Below are 21,261 nucleotides of genomic sequence, written 5' to 3'. Positions count from 1 at the left end.
AAACCAGCTGTTTTTAGCCCTTACATTTTCAAACTCTGCATGTATCTGACACACATTAGCCTAAGGACAACGCCCATTAGGCAGAGTGAAAAAATAGCTGTGCTTCCCCAACTCCTGCAATGTAAAACATTTAACCAGTGGTGTCCCTTTTACTTGGACACTCTGTCCCGAATTTAACTTAGCCATCAAATCTGTATTTAATACTCGTTAAATGGTGTAATTTATTAAATCTCTTGTTTTTCTTATACCTTCTCTCCCATCTTCCCCTTTTCTTTTCTTAATATACTACATCATGGTGCACAGGTTCAATGTCTGTTTCCTCTTCTCCTCTCCACCTTATCCCTTATTCCCTACATTATGCTCTGTGCTTCCTCCTCCTCCTTTCTTCTACATCCTCTCACACACAAAAAATAATAATAATAAAAAAATCACACAGTATTAATAGGAAAGAGGAACATGGGACGAATCCCATTCATCTCTTCCACCCACCTAGTGAGCTTGAACACAATATCAGACACCTAACAGCCAGCGGGTTAAACCTGCTAGTCAAAAACCAATACAAAAGATATGATAGGTGTGTTTTCGCCTACACACCATTCAACTTCAGCTGCTGAAATCCAGGTGAGGATGCTGTTCTCAGATCATGCTTGGCATCTTCTGCTATATCAACCTTCAGCTAGTAGGTGCTAATAAATCTGAATGTGCCCTCTCCCCCAGTTTTCCATGGCTGCTACAAGATTTCCAACTGTCCCAGCCACAGTTTGAATCTTTCTCTGCAATGGTTGCTTCTGCTGCTGCTGACAGCTTCCCCAAGGAGCAGCAGTCTGAAATTCACCCGATTCTTGCAAATTTCACTCTGAGGCAGCTTGGGAAAGATGTGACCAGCATCAGAAGCCCTGGAGCTGTTTATAGGCCTAAGAAGACACCACTGGATCATCTTATACTCATCTCATGTTTGGGAAGTCAGTTCACATCCATAGGTGCTAGAAAACGGATTAAAAAAGAAAGCCTAGATTCTGCAGAAGCAGATGGCATTTTCCCCCAAAAAGCTTCCTAACTGCCAAAAAGTATTGGTGAAGACCTCCCACGTGTGACTGTGTATGCGCTGTTGTTGGAATGGTGGTGTGTATGGGGGGAGGCTGGAGACCAGAGAAGCTACTGTCCAAAGTGGCAGGATCCCACAGGTCAGAAGACAGGTGGGTGAGAGGAGAAAAATAACTTTAAAAGTTTGTGGTAGAAGCAGAAAGAAACTGCACAAGCTGCCATTTTTACTGCTAGAAACAGTACTACTAGAAGCACGGATACAAAACTGGCTCCCTGAAGGGCCATGGATTAGTGCCTGAAAAAGGAAATATGAATGTTCCCACCCCCAAAAGCAACTGGATGGCGCGTCCCAGCAATTCTCTCTGTACTAGCAGAGGGCCATTGCATGACTTGAGCCGAGCTAGTGACCAGCACGTGCCCTGAAGCTTGGGCATTGATCATCCTTGTCAATTGTATTTTACTTTATGAAACTGCACATGCTATGCACCTTCAATAAGTAAGAAGAGAGAAGAATTGGCAGGGAAAGAAGTGGAGTAAAAAAACTGTTCAAAACAAGAACTGATTATGGTGTCTTTAATGTGGTGGTGTAAAGTAACAGTCAGTGCACACTTCTATCCCGCTGATCCCAGCCGTCACCCCTTATCCCATTCTCTTACAAACAGATACAGACTGCCAGAGCGGGCAGTAGTCACCTGATGCCTGATTGTCAGTCTTGGCTCCAGGAGGGCAGCCAGTTGGCATGCCCTCTGCTCAACATTCAGTGCTTGCTCAGGCACTTGGTCACCAGAAAAAAACCGAGGAGATCTCTGTGGGATAAGGAACAGGGGAGGAAATAAACAAAGAGAGGAGAAAAACAACCCCAAAAAGGAACAGAAGCAAAGCTCACAACAAGGCCAATGCCAGGCAAAAGACATGAAAGCCCACATACAGAAGAGCAAAGCAAGAAGGTGTCCCAGATGAAGACTCCTTCCTCTCTTCCAATTGAGACCCAATACGCACTGCAATTCTGCACTAGCAAAGCTCTGGATTCAGCCTCTCGAGGCTAGGGAGGAACAGCTGAATTAGACAGTCATTCACAACTCACTGTCTGCAGACAAAACCAAGCCAGCGCACAGCTTCTGTCTGGCATTCCCATCCAAGGTAAGTTCACCACGAACCAATAGGCCTGGCTATGGTCCCGTAGCAGCTCCGTCATTGGCACTTACCTCACCCCAGTTCTTTTGTTTAAAGGATTTTCTTTACTCAGATTTCCAGACCTAGACACAACTGTTTGTACTCCTCACACTTTGTGCACAGAAGCACTCATTTTGGGGTAGCGCAGTTCAGTTCTGGGAGAGGATGAGCTAAACTCCCAGCAATGCCTTCCTAGGCGCCTTTAAAATACTGGGATATAGAAAGTTAGGTGAATGTAGGGCTTATGAAAACAAAGGGACTCAGCAGCACTGGCTAGAGTCAGGTATAATGCAAAGCATTATGCAAGCTTCCCACTCTTGCCCCAGCACCTCCACTACACTAACCCCCATCCTCCAACATAGCTCTGGCCACAGGCCGCAACTCTCACATGCTACCCCCCTGGCTATTCTAGTCCTTGGCACTGCTTGAACTGATCTTGCTAACTGGTTGTACAGTGAGCTCTTGTGATACTGAAAAATGCCCTCTCGGGATGGCTAACACATCCACGTGTATGTACTTCTATCTAGGTGGATGGGGCAGTAACCCAGAGTATCATGCAGTTCCCAGTAAGTTACTTTGCTTGGGGGAATGAACTGAACGGGAAGTATAAACATCTGTATGCTACCTACAGTAGGCTCAGGCTGTTGAGAAAATCCCAAACAGATGACTATGCTGTCTGCCAGATGAAACGCACTATGACAACAGGCAGACAAGGTGGGTGAGGTAATATATTTTATTAGACCAACTTCTGTTGGTGAGAGAGACAAGCTTTTGAGACCAATAAAAGACATTACCTCATCCACCTTGTCTCTCTAATATCCTGGGACCCACATAGCTACAACTACACTGCCTACAACTATGATAAGAGAGCACACAACTGTGCTCACAGCCAGTTACCGATTGTGCTCTTTTCCCATTTAAACACAGAAACCAGTCTCACTCCTTTTCTATTTTAAGCTGCTTGTCAGCCCAATTCACTCCCTCTTACTATACCATTTTATCAGAAGTAAAACTAGAGCTTGTTACAAAACTGGGGGTTCCTGTGTTGCTGCAGACAAGCTTGTTAAGCTTCTGCTGGCAGTCCAAAAACATGCCACCCACCTGACAGGTGCATGAGACTGCTGAAAGGGACATACTTTGGAAGTCATGGCAGTTTGCTGCTGACTCCCAGTTATTATTTAACTTATCAACTTCAAGAGGCAGTTAATTGGTTAATCTGAACCCAGATCTTTCAACTGTGTAGTCCCCCTTCCTCACATACTTTAAATCTCCTTTCACCCTTCCCATTGACAGCAGAACATTTCATTAGGAAGAAGGCTTCCTATTCTCTGCAGTAAACCCCCCCCCCCCTTGCAACCTGGCATTCAGAAGGCAGGTTGGAATGCCAGCTGTTTAATGAATCAGAAAGCAGCCATGGAAACAATGCAACCAGTGCTGGTGAGTGGACCCAAAACGTAACCCTTCCTATTCTGTGACAGCCACAGCACACTTTATTAAAAAGAGGTGTGAGAGAGAGAGAGAGAGAGAGAGAGAGAGAGAGAAGAATGGGGGGAGCTAGAGCTGATCTACAGCAAAATAAAAGCAAAGAGCAAACAGTCAGCGTCGGTGAATGCTTGTTAAGCAAGTATTTATGCAAACACCCTACAAAAATAATCATTCCTAACATTTTCAGCAGCTCCAGTGTGTTAACAGCATTCCAGAGATAACTGTGCTTCCCCCTCCCCACACAACACTGCCCTTGAATATTGCACACACCCCACCACTGCATGTGTGTCATCACCATCCATGCCATTTGCTCATGCTTTTACCCTTTCCTGTCTGGGACTCTGCTCCCCAGGGGGGTCAGCACCAGGCTCCCTGTTTGTCTGTGGGCAATAAAGGATGAGCTTTAAAACAACCACAATCCAAGTTCTCACTCTGGACATGTTCCATTTGATTTATCCTACAATGCAGGCAGAAAAGAGACCATCATGCAGGGACACTGTGGTGTTAAGTACTAGAATTTTTAAAACTGTCCCATCAACCACTTAGATCTTTAGAGAAGAAGTGTGGTGGGTGAATCAGTACACACAGGTCTATATTAGGATATTAGGTCAATTAACAAGTATACATTACTACCCAAAGAACTGGCATTACCATGGGGAAGATAATAAGAACACTCAGTACATCTCACACACACAGTGATATTAGATCAGACGGAAAGTTTAAAAGGAGAGGTAGCAGAATTAATGTGTTAGAAGCGTAGAGAGAGAGTTTTCAAAAGGTAGCAGGTTAAGAAGGATGCAGGCTAGAGTGAAACAAAGCATTGCAGGGGCCAAGACAACCTCAGGAAGAGAGGATATTTTGAGTGAAAGCTATTGCCCTCAAAACCGAATCTCCAAATTGGGTATTCATATCTGCGTTATCCTATAACAAAGGGGTAAACCGCATTCAGACCAAAGGGAGGAAGCAGAGAGAGTTTTCCAATTTTGCTTGAGCAAAGAGATGTATTTAAAAAATGGCTCCTAGAGAATGGAAGGGAGAAGGTGGTAAATCCTTAGCTGGTTCCAGCAGTAGCCAGCTGTCAAGGCTTAAATGAGCAAGCCACACAGGAGGGACCAGACATTTGGAGGAGGTGATGAGTAGAGAAGACTTAAGACTGAAAGACTCAGTGTTTTATTCAGAAAGGTACGAACTAAGCATAGCACTTGGAGTCAATTTCCCTACTTAGAAAAAGACTGTCCATGGACTAAGCAAGTCACCACCTCTCTGTCTCGGTTTTCCCATCTGTAAGATGGAGGTAATACTTGCCTATCTCACAGAGATGATCAGATAATGCCTTTAAAGTGCTTTGAGAATCAGAGTGCTCTGCAAGTGCTACATGTCACTATTATGCTAAGGATCTGATTTACAGATCATAGTGGTCATGAAAAGTCACAGTTCAGGCTCAAATATCTGCCCTTTGCTCATTCTGCTACGTCTAATTGCTGCAGCACACAAAACGCAAGTCTTCTCTCAATTTTCAGGTGTACAAGGGAATTAAGCTGACCCTCAGAAACAAATTTTTCAGAATTTAGCTTTATGATTCCCATCAAAATGTTAGGGAATCACAGAGTTGAATCCATATGCTCCTCACATTAGGGAAGGGAGGAGACTTAAAAAAAATACAACTCAAAGAAGTACGATCCATATATGAGCTGACAAAGGACAAAATGTCTCTCAACATTTTTAGATATATTTAACCAGAAGGCCAACAAATCCATGTGTCTGTTCTTCGAGGTGCAGCTTTTATAACCTGTACCCAGTGTAAGTGTAACTGCTCTATCTGAACTACAAATGTGTATTCAGACACATTGAACTCAAGCTGCTGGAAGGAGCAGGAGAGGAGTAAGCGGCACAAATGCCTGCCACGTTAACAATCATAAAAGTACCTCATACAAGAGCCCCAGAAAAAGGCTCCCAAGACCCAGGAAGGAAATGAGGTTTAAATGAGGAATGGGGATGGAGAGAGGACTACTAGAAGGGCAGGAAAGTGGCAGCCTCAAATACAGGCAGATGACTACCCAACTTCATTCCCCATCCTGCTCCAGCCAGACAAGCCTCTCTTTTGGAGAAACTGCCTAAGAATGGTGAACAACCCAAGGGTAATAATGGGCCAGATTCTTCCCTCAGACATGAACATACATATCTCATGATTGCAATGGGAGTTGTGGATATGCATTTAAAGGCAGAATCTGGCCCTAACATTTTGCATTTTGAAACTCTCCTCTGCAACGCAAAATTGGAAATGACTGCTATACAAAAAACAAGCCTAAACTAAAATGCCCAATCTCTACTGTGCCAAAAAATTAGTATTAGGATAGATTTTTGATATGCTGTATTCAGTGTCTAGTTGTGCTATTAACCTAGGAGGTCCAAGAAAGCCCACCCATGTGGGTAAAGAAAATTTATAAACAGCGGAGACATTTAGTCATTGATTTAGCAACCTGTGCAAGCAGGAAGGAAGAGGAGAGAGCAGGAGAGAGCATGCAGAGTGAATCACCTGCTGGCTGGGATACCCTGGAGAGGAAGGTGGAGAAGAGGAAGGAGAGAGCGTGATCACTTTTTTAGGGCAGGTTCTTGAACGCTCCTTATTTCTCAGCTTTATTTAAAACAGGGTAGGAAAAGAAAGAGCAATAATAAATAAATAAATAAAATAATAATAATAAAACTAAAGGGAACATTACAATGGTCTTTGGCAAGGCAGGGCGCAGTCTCAGAAGTGCATCTTCTGCGGGACCCTGACCCCCAATCCCACCTCTTTCAAATAACCTAGCACAGGGGTGAGCAAACTTTTTGGCCCAAGGGCCACATCTGGGTATAGAAATTGTATGGCGGGCCATGAATGCTCATGAAATTGGGGTGGGGGTGAGGGCTCTGGCTGGGGGTGCAGACTTTGGGGTGGGGCCAGAAATGAGTTTAGGTTGCGGGAGGGGGCTCTGGGCTGGGGGAGTGGGGTACAGGCTCCAGCTGGGGGCATGGGGTGTAGGAGGGTGCTCTGAGCTGGGACCAAGGGGTTCAGAGGGTGGGAGGGGAGCAGGGCTGGGGTAGGGGTGCTGTGGGGTGGCTCAGGGGTGCAGGCTCCGGGCAGTGCTTATCTCAAGTGGCTCCTGGAAGCAGTGATATATCATTTCCCACCCTGGCTCTTATGCAGAGGTGAGGTCAGACATCTCTGCTGTTCCCGGCCAATGGGAGCTGCGGGGGTGGCGCTTGGAGCAGGGGCAGTGTGCAGAGCGGAGCCCCCTGGTTGTCCCAACATGTAGGAGCCAGAGGGGGGACATGCTGCTGCTTCCAGGAGCCGTCCAGAGTGGCCTCCGACCCTGCTCCCCAGCTGGAGCGCCAGAGTGGGGCAAGCCCCAGACTCCGCTCCCCAGCATGAGCTCGAGGGCCAGATTAAAAACAGCTGCCAGGCCAGATCCGGCCCACGGGCCGTAGTTTGCCCACCCCTGACCTAGAGCCACTATTTGTTCTGGAGCAGACAGCTTTAAGCCTTCCACTGAGATTCAAGACCTGTAGTTATCAAAGGTCAGTCTGGCAGATCCTTCTAAGGGCAGCCACTAAACATGCTATTCACTGTCAATAATCAATATCTTTGCTTTACAGCCTCACCACCACCTAGTGGTGAGGCTGCAAAGAAGTGTACGACTGTGCTCTATAAAGCACAGATCATCTCCTTTTCTCCAGACTGCCATGGAATGCTTAACAATATCCATCCTGTTCGCCTAATTACATATGCCCAATGTTCAGCAGCAACACGATTCAAGTCCTACCAGTAACAACATTCTGCTCTCATCTTCAACTCCCCCCGCCCCGGCCTCACATAAATTAATAAAGCTCTGGGGTGCCGAACAGAAAACAATACAGTGAAATGCAGGAATTAAGATGTAGAAGTAAATTGGCTAATCTGAACATGACATAAATGCATGTCTCTTTCCTTCATTTCTCTGGTGCGCTTCATTTCATACTAATTTTTTTTAAGAAATACCGTTTTTCACCTTGGTTTTATGTGACAGAGCACATTCTTGTTTTATATGTTCTTCCTATATACCCCTTTTTAGATCTCCTAGTTTCCCACCTTCTTTGTGGCTACCTTCCCAAGTACATCCGAAATAGGGGCCCTGCCCAAAAAAGTATCAGTAACATCTAACTTGTGAATTTTCACATCTGGAGGGAAAGGTTGTGTATGTGTCCCTTGCTAAGTAGCAAAATAATCACACAATGGCACCAGACAGAATCCATAAAGTGGAATAGGAATGCATCCAGTCCTCCCGCAGGATGCGTTTCTGAGTATACAAAGGCAAAGATGGCTTGGAAAGGGAAAAAGACACAGGCATCAGATTTCAATAGAAATGTAAGTGTTAGATACACTAAATCAAGTCATATGGCAACACCACCAGCTCTGCTACTAGTAATTAACGTGTCACTAATGCCACAGGGAGGGGTAGGGAAGAGGGTCCGACCGTGTATGGAGTTCATCCTTTATAACTATCAAGACACAGTAACAAAGAAAAATAAAATTTGCTTCAGAACAGCCTTGGCCAGAACTCCCCTCTTCCTCAGGGTCCTGTCTTTTTTCTAACAAAGAAACATCATGCATCTCAACCTGGTTGACACTGCTGGCCAACAAGCTCTGTCAACCACAGAGCAGAGCAGAATTCTGGCCTTACACTGCAGTATGAGTACTGCTAATGTGGTCCCCCTGAAAGACATCAGTAGGTCATAGTCCGGGGAAGATGCAGCTTTTCTATCAACGATTCAGACCATCTCCTATTGCCTGGTTTTCTCTCTTGCATCCACTCCCACTGTTCCTGCAGTAGGTTTTCCTCTGTCTTGTAACTTCAGGATGCAGGACCAGACCTGCCAGTCAGTGAGATGGGGATTGGTTCACTATTCTGGAAGATTCTTCAGTTTACTCTGCCAAATGGCAAGGGCACTAGATCACCCATTTTCCCTCAGTTACAAGAATCCTACTTTGCCCTCAGATTTGTCCCCTCTGCACAGAAAGGCGCATCTGCCATCCAGTGTATCTCAGGCAAAGTCAAGCACAAAGAGATGCCATGTGTGAGCCCCTCTGCAAGAGTGCCACACGAAAAATTCTGCCTCTTCTAGATCCATGAGCAGCGCGTTCTAGGAAGCACAGTCTCCTCGAACAAGCCCATTAGCAGAAGCATTATTCCAAATAGCAACTCTAGCACCAGCTGCTGGAAACTTGGCCTCAACCTCAGTATGGAACCTGTGGCAGAGGAAACAGCACCTCAGCTGGAGTTCCCAGCAATTGCCCCAGAGCGCAGCTCCAGCACGAGTGTAACCATCTGTCAGCTACCTGCTCTTGCCGTTCCTCTCTACCAGCAGCAGGATATCTCAGCAGCAGGTCCAAGTGCTGTTTCAGAGACAGCCTTCCACAACAGAAACGCCTGCAAGATGGCTACTGAACATCATGGAGGGATCCAGCTGGCCTCCCGATGGCCAATGCCTCAGCCACCACAGCAGCTGACTGCAGAGTGCCAACAGCTACTCTTTGATCTCCCAAGTCACCCCAGAGAGAACTCTCCTGCAAAAGCAGTCCCCGGGCTATTGGCACTCAAACAGGCAACTGGGTCACTTTGCTTCCCCAGACCAGCCATTCCCTCTGTCCCCAACTTCTGGAGTAGACACTGCAGAGATATGCTCTTTGACCCAGCTATGCTCTGAAGATTTTGCCAAGTTCCTGTTGTCCCTCTCCACCTCAATTACCCGGCATGGAAAACACAACAAAATCCAACACAAAAGCTGAATCTTCCCACCAGGGCACTATGAAGACTATCCAAGAAAAGGCCAGCAAAAGTTGAGCACCTAATCCAGGAGGGGCCTTAGCAGCAGTGTTTACACTAGTTAGTTTTGTTGACCACACTCTGACTACTACTACGTTACTTAAATCAATTGAAAAACTGTTTTAATAGTCAACAGCAAAAACAGGTCCAGCCAAAGACTTGCACTACATTACAGCTTACCCCTGGGCTACCATTGGCACCAACACCAGTTCAGCTGCACAAATGGTAACACTGGTTTTTATTTGGTTTGTTTTTTTTAATTCCCTAGTGCAGACTCACTCTCACTAAGGCTTTCTCACTTGCCTCACTCAGAATCCCCGCCTGTCTGGTGCAAAGGCAGCGTGGCCTCCCCTGCTCAGCCACAAAAAAACCAGGGTAAGGATAAGCCACTCTTATCTGAATCTCTCAGTATGACCAGACCTCACTTATCCTTCCCTGTATAAAGGGTAAAATCCAGTGTCTTGGTGGTTAAAATTCAGAAGACAGGGAAAGTGCCTTAGGGTTGTAGGGACTCAAAATCTCATTCAAGTGCTAAAACACAAATCTTCACCTTCCTCTCTTGAGAAAGGCAAACGGCGCAATTCGGACCCAGCTTTATTTGGTTGTGTAACACAACAAGGCTAATCTAATGACATGGAGCTGTACCCAGTTTATGTTCTTCTTCACTTCTTTCTGAGATTCACTCTCCTGTACCAGGTTATGTGAAAGATTCCCAAAGGCTGGAATCCATACTAATGATGATCCTGTCCAGTTACCTCACTGTGGGTCTGAAACTGCTCTCGGTTGACCACAGAACTAGAAAAGAGAGGCCTTAAAAAGGGAGAGCTCTTTTTTCAGTGGAGGTGAACGTGACCTTTTGAGGGAAGGATAGCAGGAATCATGGAAGCAAGCACAGAGTCAGGAGATCTCCACATACCAGCACTGACCAGGCTTCCTAACACTGTGAAAGATAGGCTTGGTCTACATTGGGGTTGGGGGAGGTGGCGGGGAGAAAATCGATCTAAGTTACGCAACTTCAGCTACATGAATAATGTAGCTGAAGTTGATGTACTTAGATCTACTTAGATCTACTTACTGCAGTGACTTCACTGCGGTGGGTCAATTGCTGACTCTCCACCGACAACTCCACCTATGCTTCTTGCTCTGGTGGAGTACCGGAGTTGACAGGAGAGTGCTTGGCGGTTGATTTATCGCATCATCACTATACGTGATAAATCAACCCCCACTGGATCAATCGCTCCGGAGGTAAGTGTAGACATGCCGGTAGAGGCTCTTAGCAGACTTTCCCATAGTGTATAATATCCTTTATTTGGTTCTCCTTCTTTGAAGAGAAGCCTGGCGCAGCGTGGTTTTGACCATGGTACATGATTCCAAAATGCTGGATTATTTGAGTTGGGGGTAAGCTTTTATTTTTGTTCTTATTTTTTAAATAGAATTCACCATGAATCCACAGACTTGGAGGAAGTGAGCCAAACCGGTGTTCTCTTCTTCCTCCTGTCTCAAAAGTGCGTTTTCATTACATTGTGACTAGAAACAGACAGGTAAATACCTTTCTCTGAGCGCTGCTATCAAAACCACACTTTTATGACTATCCTCACAGAGGCAATGAGGCTACTTTTACTGGAAAACAGGGGAACCACCGTCAGTGCAATGAGTGACTCTGCCTGTTTGCAAGTAAGGAATTGTAAAAGACTATCCTTTGGATTTCACTGCTGTAAGAACCGCCACTACAAGGATAGCGAGCCAGGCTACATAAGAGAGGAGGTAGAATTTGATATGTGGTGATTTTTCTTTTCCAAGTATCCAGGCTTCCTCTTCTGACCCACCCTGTGACTGAAAGTCCAAAGTTTTTTCAAATTCTCAGTAAGACAGAAGTCTGCCATGCTCTGGAGATGGAAGGGAGGCCAGGAACACTGGCTTATTACAGTTTCTATGCACTGTTTGAGAATTAAGACTCTTTTCAGATCTGGATGCAATATCACTGGGAAGACCAACGAACCCCACCACAGTGATTAAGGTCTCCTGAAACTACAAAGCAGATCAAATGCACTGTAGGAATAGCAAGTCTGGATACTCAGAAGAGAAATCATCAGGTAGCAAATTTTACTCCCTGCTGCTAAGGAAGAACTCCAGTGGTCGCATAGGTTTGATTCACTCAACTCCAGTTGCTGATAGAATCACTTGGGTATATATATTTTTTTCAAATGGCTACTCAGACTTGTTTGAGACACTGCTCCTATTTCACGTAGGCAGTATTCTACTTTGGAAGTCCATACTAGGCTGCATTTGAAGGAAAAATTCCTGCTAAAATATCCATTGAAGGCCTGAGCAAATAAGTTGAAATGGATGGTGGTGAAGCAGAGAGATAAATTATGACCAACACCTCTTAAAACATTAAGCCACTCCTAAAGAGAGATCTCAACCTCACTCACTATTCTTCAGTATTTTAGAACAAAGAACTTTGCACCGTGGTGCCAAAGAAGGGTCAGTAAAGAAAGGAAGCACTGGGTAGGTGAGATCTTGTGTGGATGTTACATCACATTCATTTTATTGGTTTACCTGTTTCCACTGAGGCATGGGAGCAAGGCGGCCTTGCTCTCGCTGTCTGCAGGATAGCTGGTTGTGAACACGTTCCTGATAAGGCAGGACAGGCTGTTACACATAGGTCATAGAGAAAGCAGGATGGGATCCCAGAGGAACAAAATAAAATACCGAAAGGCACTCAAAGAAAGCAACAAAGGAGTGGGGGGACATCAGACAGACAGACAGACAATTGGAAGAAAAAATGGGGGTGGGGAAGAATTAATTATCAAGTAAAATTTAAAGAAAAAATCAAGCAAAATAAAAATGGGATATATTAAGATTTTTGTAGCATCTCCCCCCAGGTTTTCAGTTTTTCTCCTGTTCAATATAGTGACAAAGGAAACATTATCTAACTGGGGAAGAACAAAGTAAAGGCCACCACTTAAACAGCTCTATCCTATGTCCAAGCAGGAAGTATCCCAGGGAATGAAACAGGAGGTCTGGCTGTAATGGCAACTCCCAGTTGATCAGGTCCAGGTTTTCCCAAGCAAAAAGCACTGGGTGGCATGGTTTAAGAGCAATGACCATGGGGAATCTCCATTCTATGGCCTTGCAGGACACATTGCAAGGAACAATCATTACAGAATTCACTGGGAAAAAGCTCAGTTCCTCCAGTCTCGTTCTCTTCAAGTTGAAAGCAGCATGGAAAATGGTGTATATATGGAGATGGGGGTAGTTTTATATTACAAAGCAGTACTGTCTTTCTGGAATTGGGAATCCAACAAACCATTCCCTACTGAAAACTCTTCTCAACCTCTGAGACAGAATAATAGCACAACAGGATGCGTTCTCCTTGTTTCAATTCATGAACACTAAATCCATGTAAGTGAGGGCCAGACTGGGGCTAAAATTAGCATGAAGGCCAGATTTTTGAAGATACTTAGGCTTTAAAGATGCAACAGGCACCTACTGTATTTTCAAAAGCAACTATCTCACATTGAAATCAATGGGAGACAGGCATTTGGGTGTCTATGAAAATCCCATTAGGTGCCTGTCTGCATTTTTAGGTGCCTAAATACCCTTAGAAATCTGTCTCTAAATGTCTTGGAGTCTTCCTCTTCCATCTAGCCTTTACTCTCAATTACAAGAGCGCACTCCGGGTGAAAGTGCAAAACCAGAGTTCAGTCTTAAAGAGTGCATCATTTTACTGTCCCAGCCTCTGTGATATTCCTCATCTTCTTCAAAACAAAAGGGTTCTACTACCCAAATTTGGGTGAGAGCTTGTTGGAGTAGGCCCAAGGATATAAAGGTATAAACCACCTCCTACCTGTCTCCGTAAGCCTGTGGACTGCACCGGTGCATTCTCCTCGAATTTGGCCAGCAGCTGGGTTGCCATGGACTTCACCTTGTTCTGGTTCCCGATGGCAGCATCAATTCTCCTCTCTGTCAGGGCGCTCACAAGTGTGGGCCTCTCCTCCCTATAGCTTCGGGGGGCTTCCTCCTAATAACCAGTATAAACTAAAGATTAAATAGAAACTTTCCAAATGGGTCTTTTCCTTTAAAGAAGGCTTCTGCAATTCAACAGAGCAGAACCCAAATCCATTAACCCACACTTCCAAGCTAATGTTCTTTCTTCTAGTCAGCCCTTCTGCTCACCAAATTCCTCTCCATCTACCTGCACCCTCTTGCTTCATATTTCATTGCTACACTGTACCACTGAGGAGACCCACAGTTGAGAAGCTCTCATGGGCCTGTGAACATAAGACAATGAGCTGCTTCAGGCACTCACTGAGAACCCCAGGTGGCAGCCCTCAGCTCAGCAGTTCCTATCTGGACACACGCACTCTTAACTGTAGGTGTTCCATCCGTGACATAGTACATGTGCCTTATACACTGACTCTGCAGCCAGCTTCATGCCCATGCAAATCCAAGTTCTACCTTTTACCTGGGTGGAATTGCTGACAGCCCCATACCAGCTTAGCATCTGACAATGCTACTCCTCAGCACCCCAACCAAAATGATTAGTGTGTGTTTCAAGAAAGCAGGATGAAAGGGATTTTCTGACAACATTAGCACATTGCAAACTTATTTATTTAGTAAGTCTCTGATGTAGCTGGCTCAGTACTTGACACAAAGTATAAGCTCTGAGCAGGAATTGATTTCAACCTAAAAAAATAAAAAATCTCACATAAGGTTCTGTTTGAGTGGAATATCTGGGGAGAAGATGGAACATCCAGGGAAAGAGCATGAAGAGAGGAACCTCCTAAAAATACAAGGAGTTGGGCGTGGAAATAGGGAATCTATCACACGCTCTTTCCCCCAGGCATTTTCTTTACTATAATACTTACGTCCTCTGACTGGCTGGTCTTTCTCCTCTTTCCTGCACCATCCAGTTCCTTCTCCTTTTTATCCTGCAATGGGAGAAAAACTAGATAGGGTGGATTTTTTTTAAACTCTTTGGCTCATAATGAATCCCATTAGTGCATTACACGAGCGTTTGAATTATTGCTGGAGGATTCTCTATGCTCATTTCCCATTTGTAGGAAAGGTGGTTCCCAGTAGTCTTTGGTCCTCATTTAGGGAGCCAAACCTTCTTATCTGAAATACAGCTTATCATTCTTGGAGCTTTTCAATGAGTCAACAGGAGAAACAGCAGGTATTTCACAGTACAAAAAATACTTTGGACCTAAGCCAACTGAACAGAATAACCCTCATCCTATCACTAGGATAATCATACTTTCTATTTTTCACCCTTCTCCCCAACCCAAAGTCCCTGAGTAATACTGTAATGTTAAGAATATAGCGTTTCATTATATGAAAGCACCCATTCTGAATTTAGTGCTGCAATTAAAGGGCTCATGTACAATGAGATGTACAATGCCAGCAAGTCTAGAACCACTTTACTTTCTCTCTCGCACGCTTCTTAGCGCTTATTTGGCTGTCAGCCTGCCAAATTCTAGTGCTCTCAGGGTTAAAGTATACATAGTAGGGTATGGCTACCTTTGGAGTTCGTTTTCGGGAGATGCTCTGCCCTAGTTTGCTAAGAAAAGAGATTGGAGACTTGGTACTGGCAATTAGAGCAGCTTTCTCTTCTGCGTTCAGATCCAGAGTCTCTGTGAACGGAAACAAGTGGAACCAGTGAACGCACAGAAACCTCTGTGTAGTTATTAACAATAGTCAAGAAACAATTAAGAAGGAACTCATTCATTCTTTAGCATGAACTGGGTTGTTTTTTTTTTGTTTTTTGTTTTTAACACTCTCCATATAAAATGCTGTTAGGAATTTCAAAATCAATATTTTTCTGAATAGTTTTGCCCTTTCCACTTGGCAAATGCATTTTTTTCCTCCCAGGTTTTCTAAGTACGCAAAATAGTTTTAGAGTTTAAGTAGGTCAAATTCAGACTTAAGCTACATGACTGCATCTTTCCGTTCTAGTTAACAAAAATACGACCTTTCAGGCCTTCTTTCCACTAACCTGGAGTTATATACAAAGTCCAGGCATTGTAACAATAAATATAAAGCTCTGTCAGAGCTTCTAAAATTAACTACTAAATGACTGCTGGCTAGGACCTTCACACTAGCAACGACAGAGCAACCCTCAGCAGGAGCAAGAGAGCAAGGAAGTTGTTTAATAATTATGAAGTGAGTTTAGTACCAGTGAAAGATGCTGGACTGATAGTCCGAGGCTGAAGCCCTGTTCATCCACCTACCAGGCACAACAAAAGCAGCACCCGTGCAAGCTTTTTACACACAGACCTGTTGTCTGCCTTTTCATGGGTGAGATGATAGCTCAGTTTGTGCTTATTAAACCTTTGCACTGGTTCCTAATGCTGCTAGAAGGGTGCCTGTTAGCACCAAGGAAGACAGCAATTTTTATGGTGGCCTCAAAAAGGGTACGTCTACACTGCAGCTGGTCGCCCAGGTAGCCAGAATCCATTAATGCTAGCGCGCTATAAAGAACAGAGCGGAGGTTGTGATATGGGCGATAGCTCAGGTTAGCCATCTGAGCTTGGAGCCAGGGGGTCGAGTGGGCTTCGACTTGGGTGGCTAGCCCGAGCCACCATCTGTGCCACATCATCTGCATTGCTATTCTTAGCATGCTAGCTCAAGTGGAGACAGCATGAGTTTGTCTATCCAGGCTGGGAGCCACAGTCCCAGCTGCAGTGTAGACATACCCAGAGTAACTAACATGAGTTCTTGTAGGAGGAAAGCAGACTAGGAGAGGTTACTCACTTTGTGCAGTAACTGAGGATTTTTGAGATGCATGTCTCTATGAATGCTCCACTTAAAGTGCGGATGTGCCCCATGCACCTTCGACTGGAGATTTTTTAGCAGCAGTGCTTGTTTGGTCCAGGCATGTGCCTTAGCTATCCTCATGCTCCATACCAGGGACATATAGGGCTGTGATGGACAAACCACTCTCAATTCCTTCTCTACCACTCAGTCCCATGAAAACAGGACTCCAAAGCAGAGGGAAAGGACGACGGATAGTGGAGCACCCACGGGGACACGTCTTGATGAACCTCCTTCTTTGAGTAGTGTCCATATGGGTGCTTTGCTTGAGGCGACTACCCTCTGAAGGATGTGGGATCTTCAGAATCCAGTCTGGAACTGTTTGCAGAACTGAAGGTAGTGCATGTCTCTGGAACACATGCTAAGGCACAGTGTCTTGAAAAAGTGTGAATTGAAGCCCATGTAGCAACTTTGCAGATTTCCGTTACTGGAACTTCTTTCAGTAGGGCAACAGATGTGGAGTGAGAGCTGGTAGAATGAGCTATGACCCTAGGAGGGCACAGCACACTACAAGCTGCAGAGCAGGAGAGGATGCAATCCAAAACCCACTTAGAAAGTCTCTGGGTAGACAGTAGTGTTCCTTTACTCTGTCCACAATAGACACAAATAGCCTCAGAGAAACAAAAAATTTAGTCCTGTCCAAATAATATGCTAGTACTCTCCTAACATCCAGGGGGTGAGGGGCAAAATCTTCCCTAGTCTGATGAGATTTTGGGTAGAAAGCCAGCACATGAATTGTGCGATTGATATCAAGGTCCAAGACAACTATGGATAAGAACTGCAGGTGTGGTTAGAAGGATACCTTATCCCTAAAGAAAGCAGTTGTGTGTGGAAGAGGGTCAACCATTAAATCCCCTAATTCACCAACTCTTCTAGAAGAGGTAATTGCCACTAAAAAGGTGGTTTTCATGGAAAGGTATAAAAGGGTACAAGTAGGTAGTGGATCAAAGAGAGGTTTCATCAGCGAATTATGAACTAGATTCAAGTCCCAAGTTGGACTGGGCTCTCAAACATTTGGGAAGAGTTTGAATAACTCACTGATGAATCTGGAAGTTGCAGTGTCAGCAAGTACTGAGAAACCTTCCAGAGGAGAATACAATGCTGTGACAGCTGCCAGGTGAACATTGATGGAGCTCAAAAAAAAAAAAAAAAAAAAAAAAAAGACCTCTCTGCTTCAGAGTGAAAAGGTATTCTAGAACCTCTGAAATAGTAGAGTTAACACAAGAGAGCAGACAGCAAATACACCAACGGTAATATCTTCTCCATTTCTGAAGGTAAGTGTTCCTGGTGATTTCCTTTCTACTGTTCAATAGGACTTCTTGAACCACTCTGGAACAGGAGAGTTCTAACTCTGAGAGCCATCCAGGAACCTGTCCCCGAGTCACTGAGAATGTTCAAGTTGTGAGGGACAAACGTTCCTCAAATCCTGAGTGAAAAGGTAGGGTGTGAGCAGTAGATTGATGGTCAGTTGGAAAGAGAGGTAAAGTAGGTAAGGAAACCCCACCTGTCCTGGCCAGATAGGTGTGATCAAGATTACCGTGGCTATGTCCTGTCTGATCTTGTTTAGAATTCTGAGAATTAGCAGCATTAGAATGAAGGTATATAGAAGACTTCTCGGCTGAGAGAGGAGAAAGTTGTCTTCCAGATAATGGCAAGCAAACAAAACCTCCATTAGAGCAGAACTCTGCATGTTTCTGGTTGACAGTGATGGCAAAAAGGTCTACGTGACAGTGGAAGGAGGATGGTTGAAAGGAACCTCTGAGCACACTGTCTGGATTCTTCCATTAGTTGAGAGAGATTAGTACACGACTGGGAATAGACAGTAATTTGTTCAGACCATCTCTGTTGCAGGTATAAAAACTGTCCTGAGCCAGGCTTAGAAGCAGTGTGGTTGTAAAAGGGGGTGTAACGTGATGAAGGTACATGGTGCCATGTGCCCAAAGAACTGCAGGCATGATCTGGTGGTAGCCTGTGGGACCACTTGAAGTTGTGCAATTAAATGCATCAGACTAAGAAATCTGCTTCCTGGCAGGTAGGATCTGGATGCCATGGCACTGAGAGTGGCCTCTATAAACTCCATCTGCTGTAGAGGTAGGAGACAAAACTTTGCAGTATTGAGCTGAAGGCTGAGTATGTGAAAGAGACATAGCCCCCTTGTCACTGTTTGAATTTCCATGTAGAAATGCCGTTTTAAAAGCCAATTGTCCAGGTACGGGAAGACAATTACTCCCCATTAGTGAAGCTGTATGGCAACTAGCTACCAACAGAACTTCTGTCAACTCTCTACAGGAGTGAAGGCCTCTGTACTGATAATGGTCCTGATATATGACAAATCATAGGCATCTCTTGCGAGGAGGACACATTGTGACATGAAGGTATGTATCTTGAAGGTCAAGGTTGCAAAATATTCTCCTGGCTCCAGGGATGGAACAATAGCTGCGATCTTGAATTTCTGTATCTTGACAAAGGTATTCAGCATCTTGAGATCTATAATTGGCCTCCACTTGTCCTTCTTTTTGGGAATGAGGAAGTACTTGAAGTAAAATCCGCTTCCTCTGTACTGAGTGGGAACTGGTTCCATGGGTCCTAAGTGGAGGGGGAGAGAGCCTTTTGTCTTAAGAGCAGCTTGTGAGATGCACCCTGAAAAGAGATGGAAAAGGAGGGTGGTTGGGAGATATGGAGTGAAAATGGATCAAGTAGCCAATGTAAACCTCCAAGACTCATCTGTCAAAGGTAATCTGCTCCCATGAGCTGCAGAAATGGAAGAGATGATCCCCCAAAATTGGGAGGATGCAGTGGGCAGGGTGGTACAACATCAGATACAGATCATAGGGGCATAGGTGGCTCTTGACCGAGGCATCAAAACAAACACTTTGTAGATGACGTCTGCTGTGTTGATCCAGGTGCAGTGATGGAGAACTTTCCTCTCTGCATTCTGAGTTACTTTTTAAGTGGCTGCAATGCTCTATGGTAGGTGGGAAACTGGGCTGGGCAGGATCTCTGAGTTTGAGAGAGACTAAATCTCTGCTTATTTGTAGGAGTACACACTCCCAGCGAACAAAGGATTGCCCTGGCGTCCTTCAGCGAATATAGGGAGCCAGCAGTGGATTCGCTGAATAATCTGAGACCGAAGGGTAGGTCCTTTATGTGTTCTGGACTTTGTGCGGAAAACCTATGGACTGTACCCACAGGGCTCAATGCATGACTACAACTGTGGAGACAGAGCAGGCTGCTGTGTCAAAAGGATTAGCAGAAGTTTGCAAAGTTGTCCTTGCAAAAAGCTGTCCCTCTGCAATAAGGGCCTGAAATTGTTCCTTCTGCTCTTGTGGGAGGTGTTCAATAAAGAATTAAATTTTAAACAGTTAATATGATTATGGTGCCAGAATCACCTGGTAATTAGCAATTCTGAATTGCAAGGTGGCAAATAAGTGTCTTTTGACCAAAAAGATCCAAGAGCTTTTGGTCTTTATCAAGTGGTGTAGTCTTGGAATGGTATTGTCTGTTGTGTACATTTACTGTATCCATAACTAGGGAGTTGGGGCAGGATGGGAAAATAGTAATTCTGAATCTCTAGCTGTAATGTACTACTTTGTGTCTGCCCTCTTAGCTTGGCTGTGGTGGGGATCTGCCAATTGGCCTTGGCAGTTCCTAACGAGGTCCTAACTACCTGTACTGAAGATGTTGTGTGAAGAATGTCCAGCAACTTATGCTGAGTCTCTTGGACTTCTTCCAATGGGATATGAAGAGTGCCTGCCACACTCTTCATCAAATCCTGAAATTGTTTGAAGTCATCTACCATAAATGGAGAGGACAAAACAACAACTTCATCCAGGAAGGAGGAGGAAATATTTGTCTGTGGGGTAGCCTGCTCATTAGCTCTCCTTTCTTGCTCCTCAAATATCTCATCCTGCGTGGGGATTGCTGTGGGGGAATGGACAGAATCTGACAGTGCTGATGCTGCCATTCCCCTGATTACACCAAGGAGGGTGCTGACAGGCCGAGATCATTACAGCCTTGATGTATCCCTTGATGGAGCAGGTTCAGGAGACGGTGGTCTAGGCAGGTAATTAGGAGAGTCCTGAACAGAAATGTAAGAGCCTGAAGAGCTCTTATCTGCATAATCAAATGGAGGAGTAGATGAGAGTTGTAAATTTGTCTCGCTGTAAGCATGGGCACCAGGGAATCAGGCAGTACCAGTGATAGCAAAGTACCAGAGACAGCAGAGGTTGTGGTATTTGGGGTCTGACTAAGCTCAATAAAGGAGACTCCAGTTGATTGAAGACAAACAAATCCCTGGAAAACCTGAACTTCTGTGGTACTGGGTGCAGTTGTGTGGGAACCTGGTGGGCTGCAGACACAGAGGCCTTCAGTACCAAGGAAGGTGCACGAGGCACCAACATGCTGAACCGTCAGTTGAGGTATCAAAGATGCTGTCAATGCTGCAGAAGGTAATGAATTCTTTAGTGCAGTTTCCCTGGAATCTTTAACAGCTTGTTCATGTTTCGATGGTACCAAAAGCTTCAGTACTGATCGGTAGATACCATGTGATTTAGACAAGCTTGAGGACTGATTTTTAGAGCTCTTGGTACTGAGACTGCTTGAAGCCTTCACAGAAATCTTTGAAGGGTGCAGAGTCTTTGATACAGCATCTCTTAAAAGTGGATCTCTTAAAAGTATATTCTTTCTGAGTAGACTTAGAACTCCTCTTGGTGGAAATCTTCTCCATGCTGCTTGCAAGTCTCCCTGAGGCTGATGGGGCACTATGGCTATTTGGAGGCTGCTGTACGAGGTGGGGGTCTCTGGGCCTGGATCCAAAGCTGGACAAAAGGAGTACTTCATCATAAGGAAACAAAGTTTAATCTCCCTATCTCTCAGGGTGGCCCTTAAAACTCATACAGAT

The 21,261-nt window shown here is 44.8% G+C and overlaps 1 protein-coding gene across 6 annotated transcripts in view; it reads right to left on the bottom strand.

The window, feature by feature from the left end:
* The window catches only part of MICAL3 (microtubule associated monooxygenase, calponin and LIM domain containing 3), a 248,532-nt gene that overhangs the window by 107,519 nt on the left and 119,752 nt on the right, over positions 1 to 21,261 (bottom strand). For 3 of the 6 annotated variants that reach the window (XM_075122274.1, XM_075122278.1, XM_048828130.2), the window contains exons 14-16: positions 15,069 to 15,181; positions 14,417 to 14,479; positions 13,396 to 13,569 (exon numbers count right to left, since the gene is read on the bottom strand). In XM_075122274.1, coding sequence (XP_074978375.1) covers positions 13,396 to 13,569; positions 14,417 to 14,479; positions 15,069 to 15,181 — 350 coding nt within the window. Of the gene's footprint in view, positions 1 to 1,736; positions 1,851 to 4,025; positions 4,083 to 6,238; positions 6,338 to 12,104; positions 12,198 to 13,395; positions 13,570 to 14,416; positions 14,480 to 14,972; positions 15,182 to 21,261 lie in introns of all 6 variants that reach the window. The other 3 variants (XM_075122272.1, XM_075122273.1, XM_048828101.2) reach the window with 3 other exon arrangements.

The sequence above is a fragment of the Caretta caretta genome, chromosome 1 (assembly GCF_965140235.1).
Source record: "Caretta caretta isolate rCarCar2 chromosome 1, rCarCar1.hap1, whole genome shotgun sequence".
NCBI classification, from domain to species: domain Eukaryota; kingdom Metazoa; phylum Chordata; order Testudines; family Cheloniidae; genus Caretta; species Caretta caretta.
This window is presented reverse-complemented; position numbering and strand designations above follow the sequence as displayed.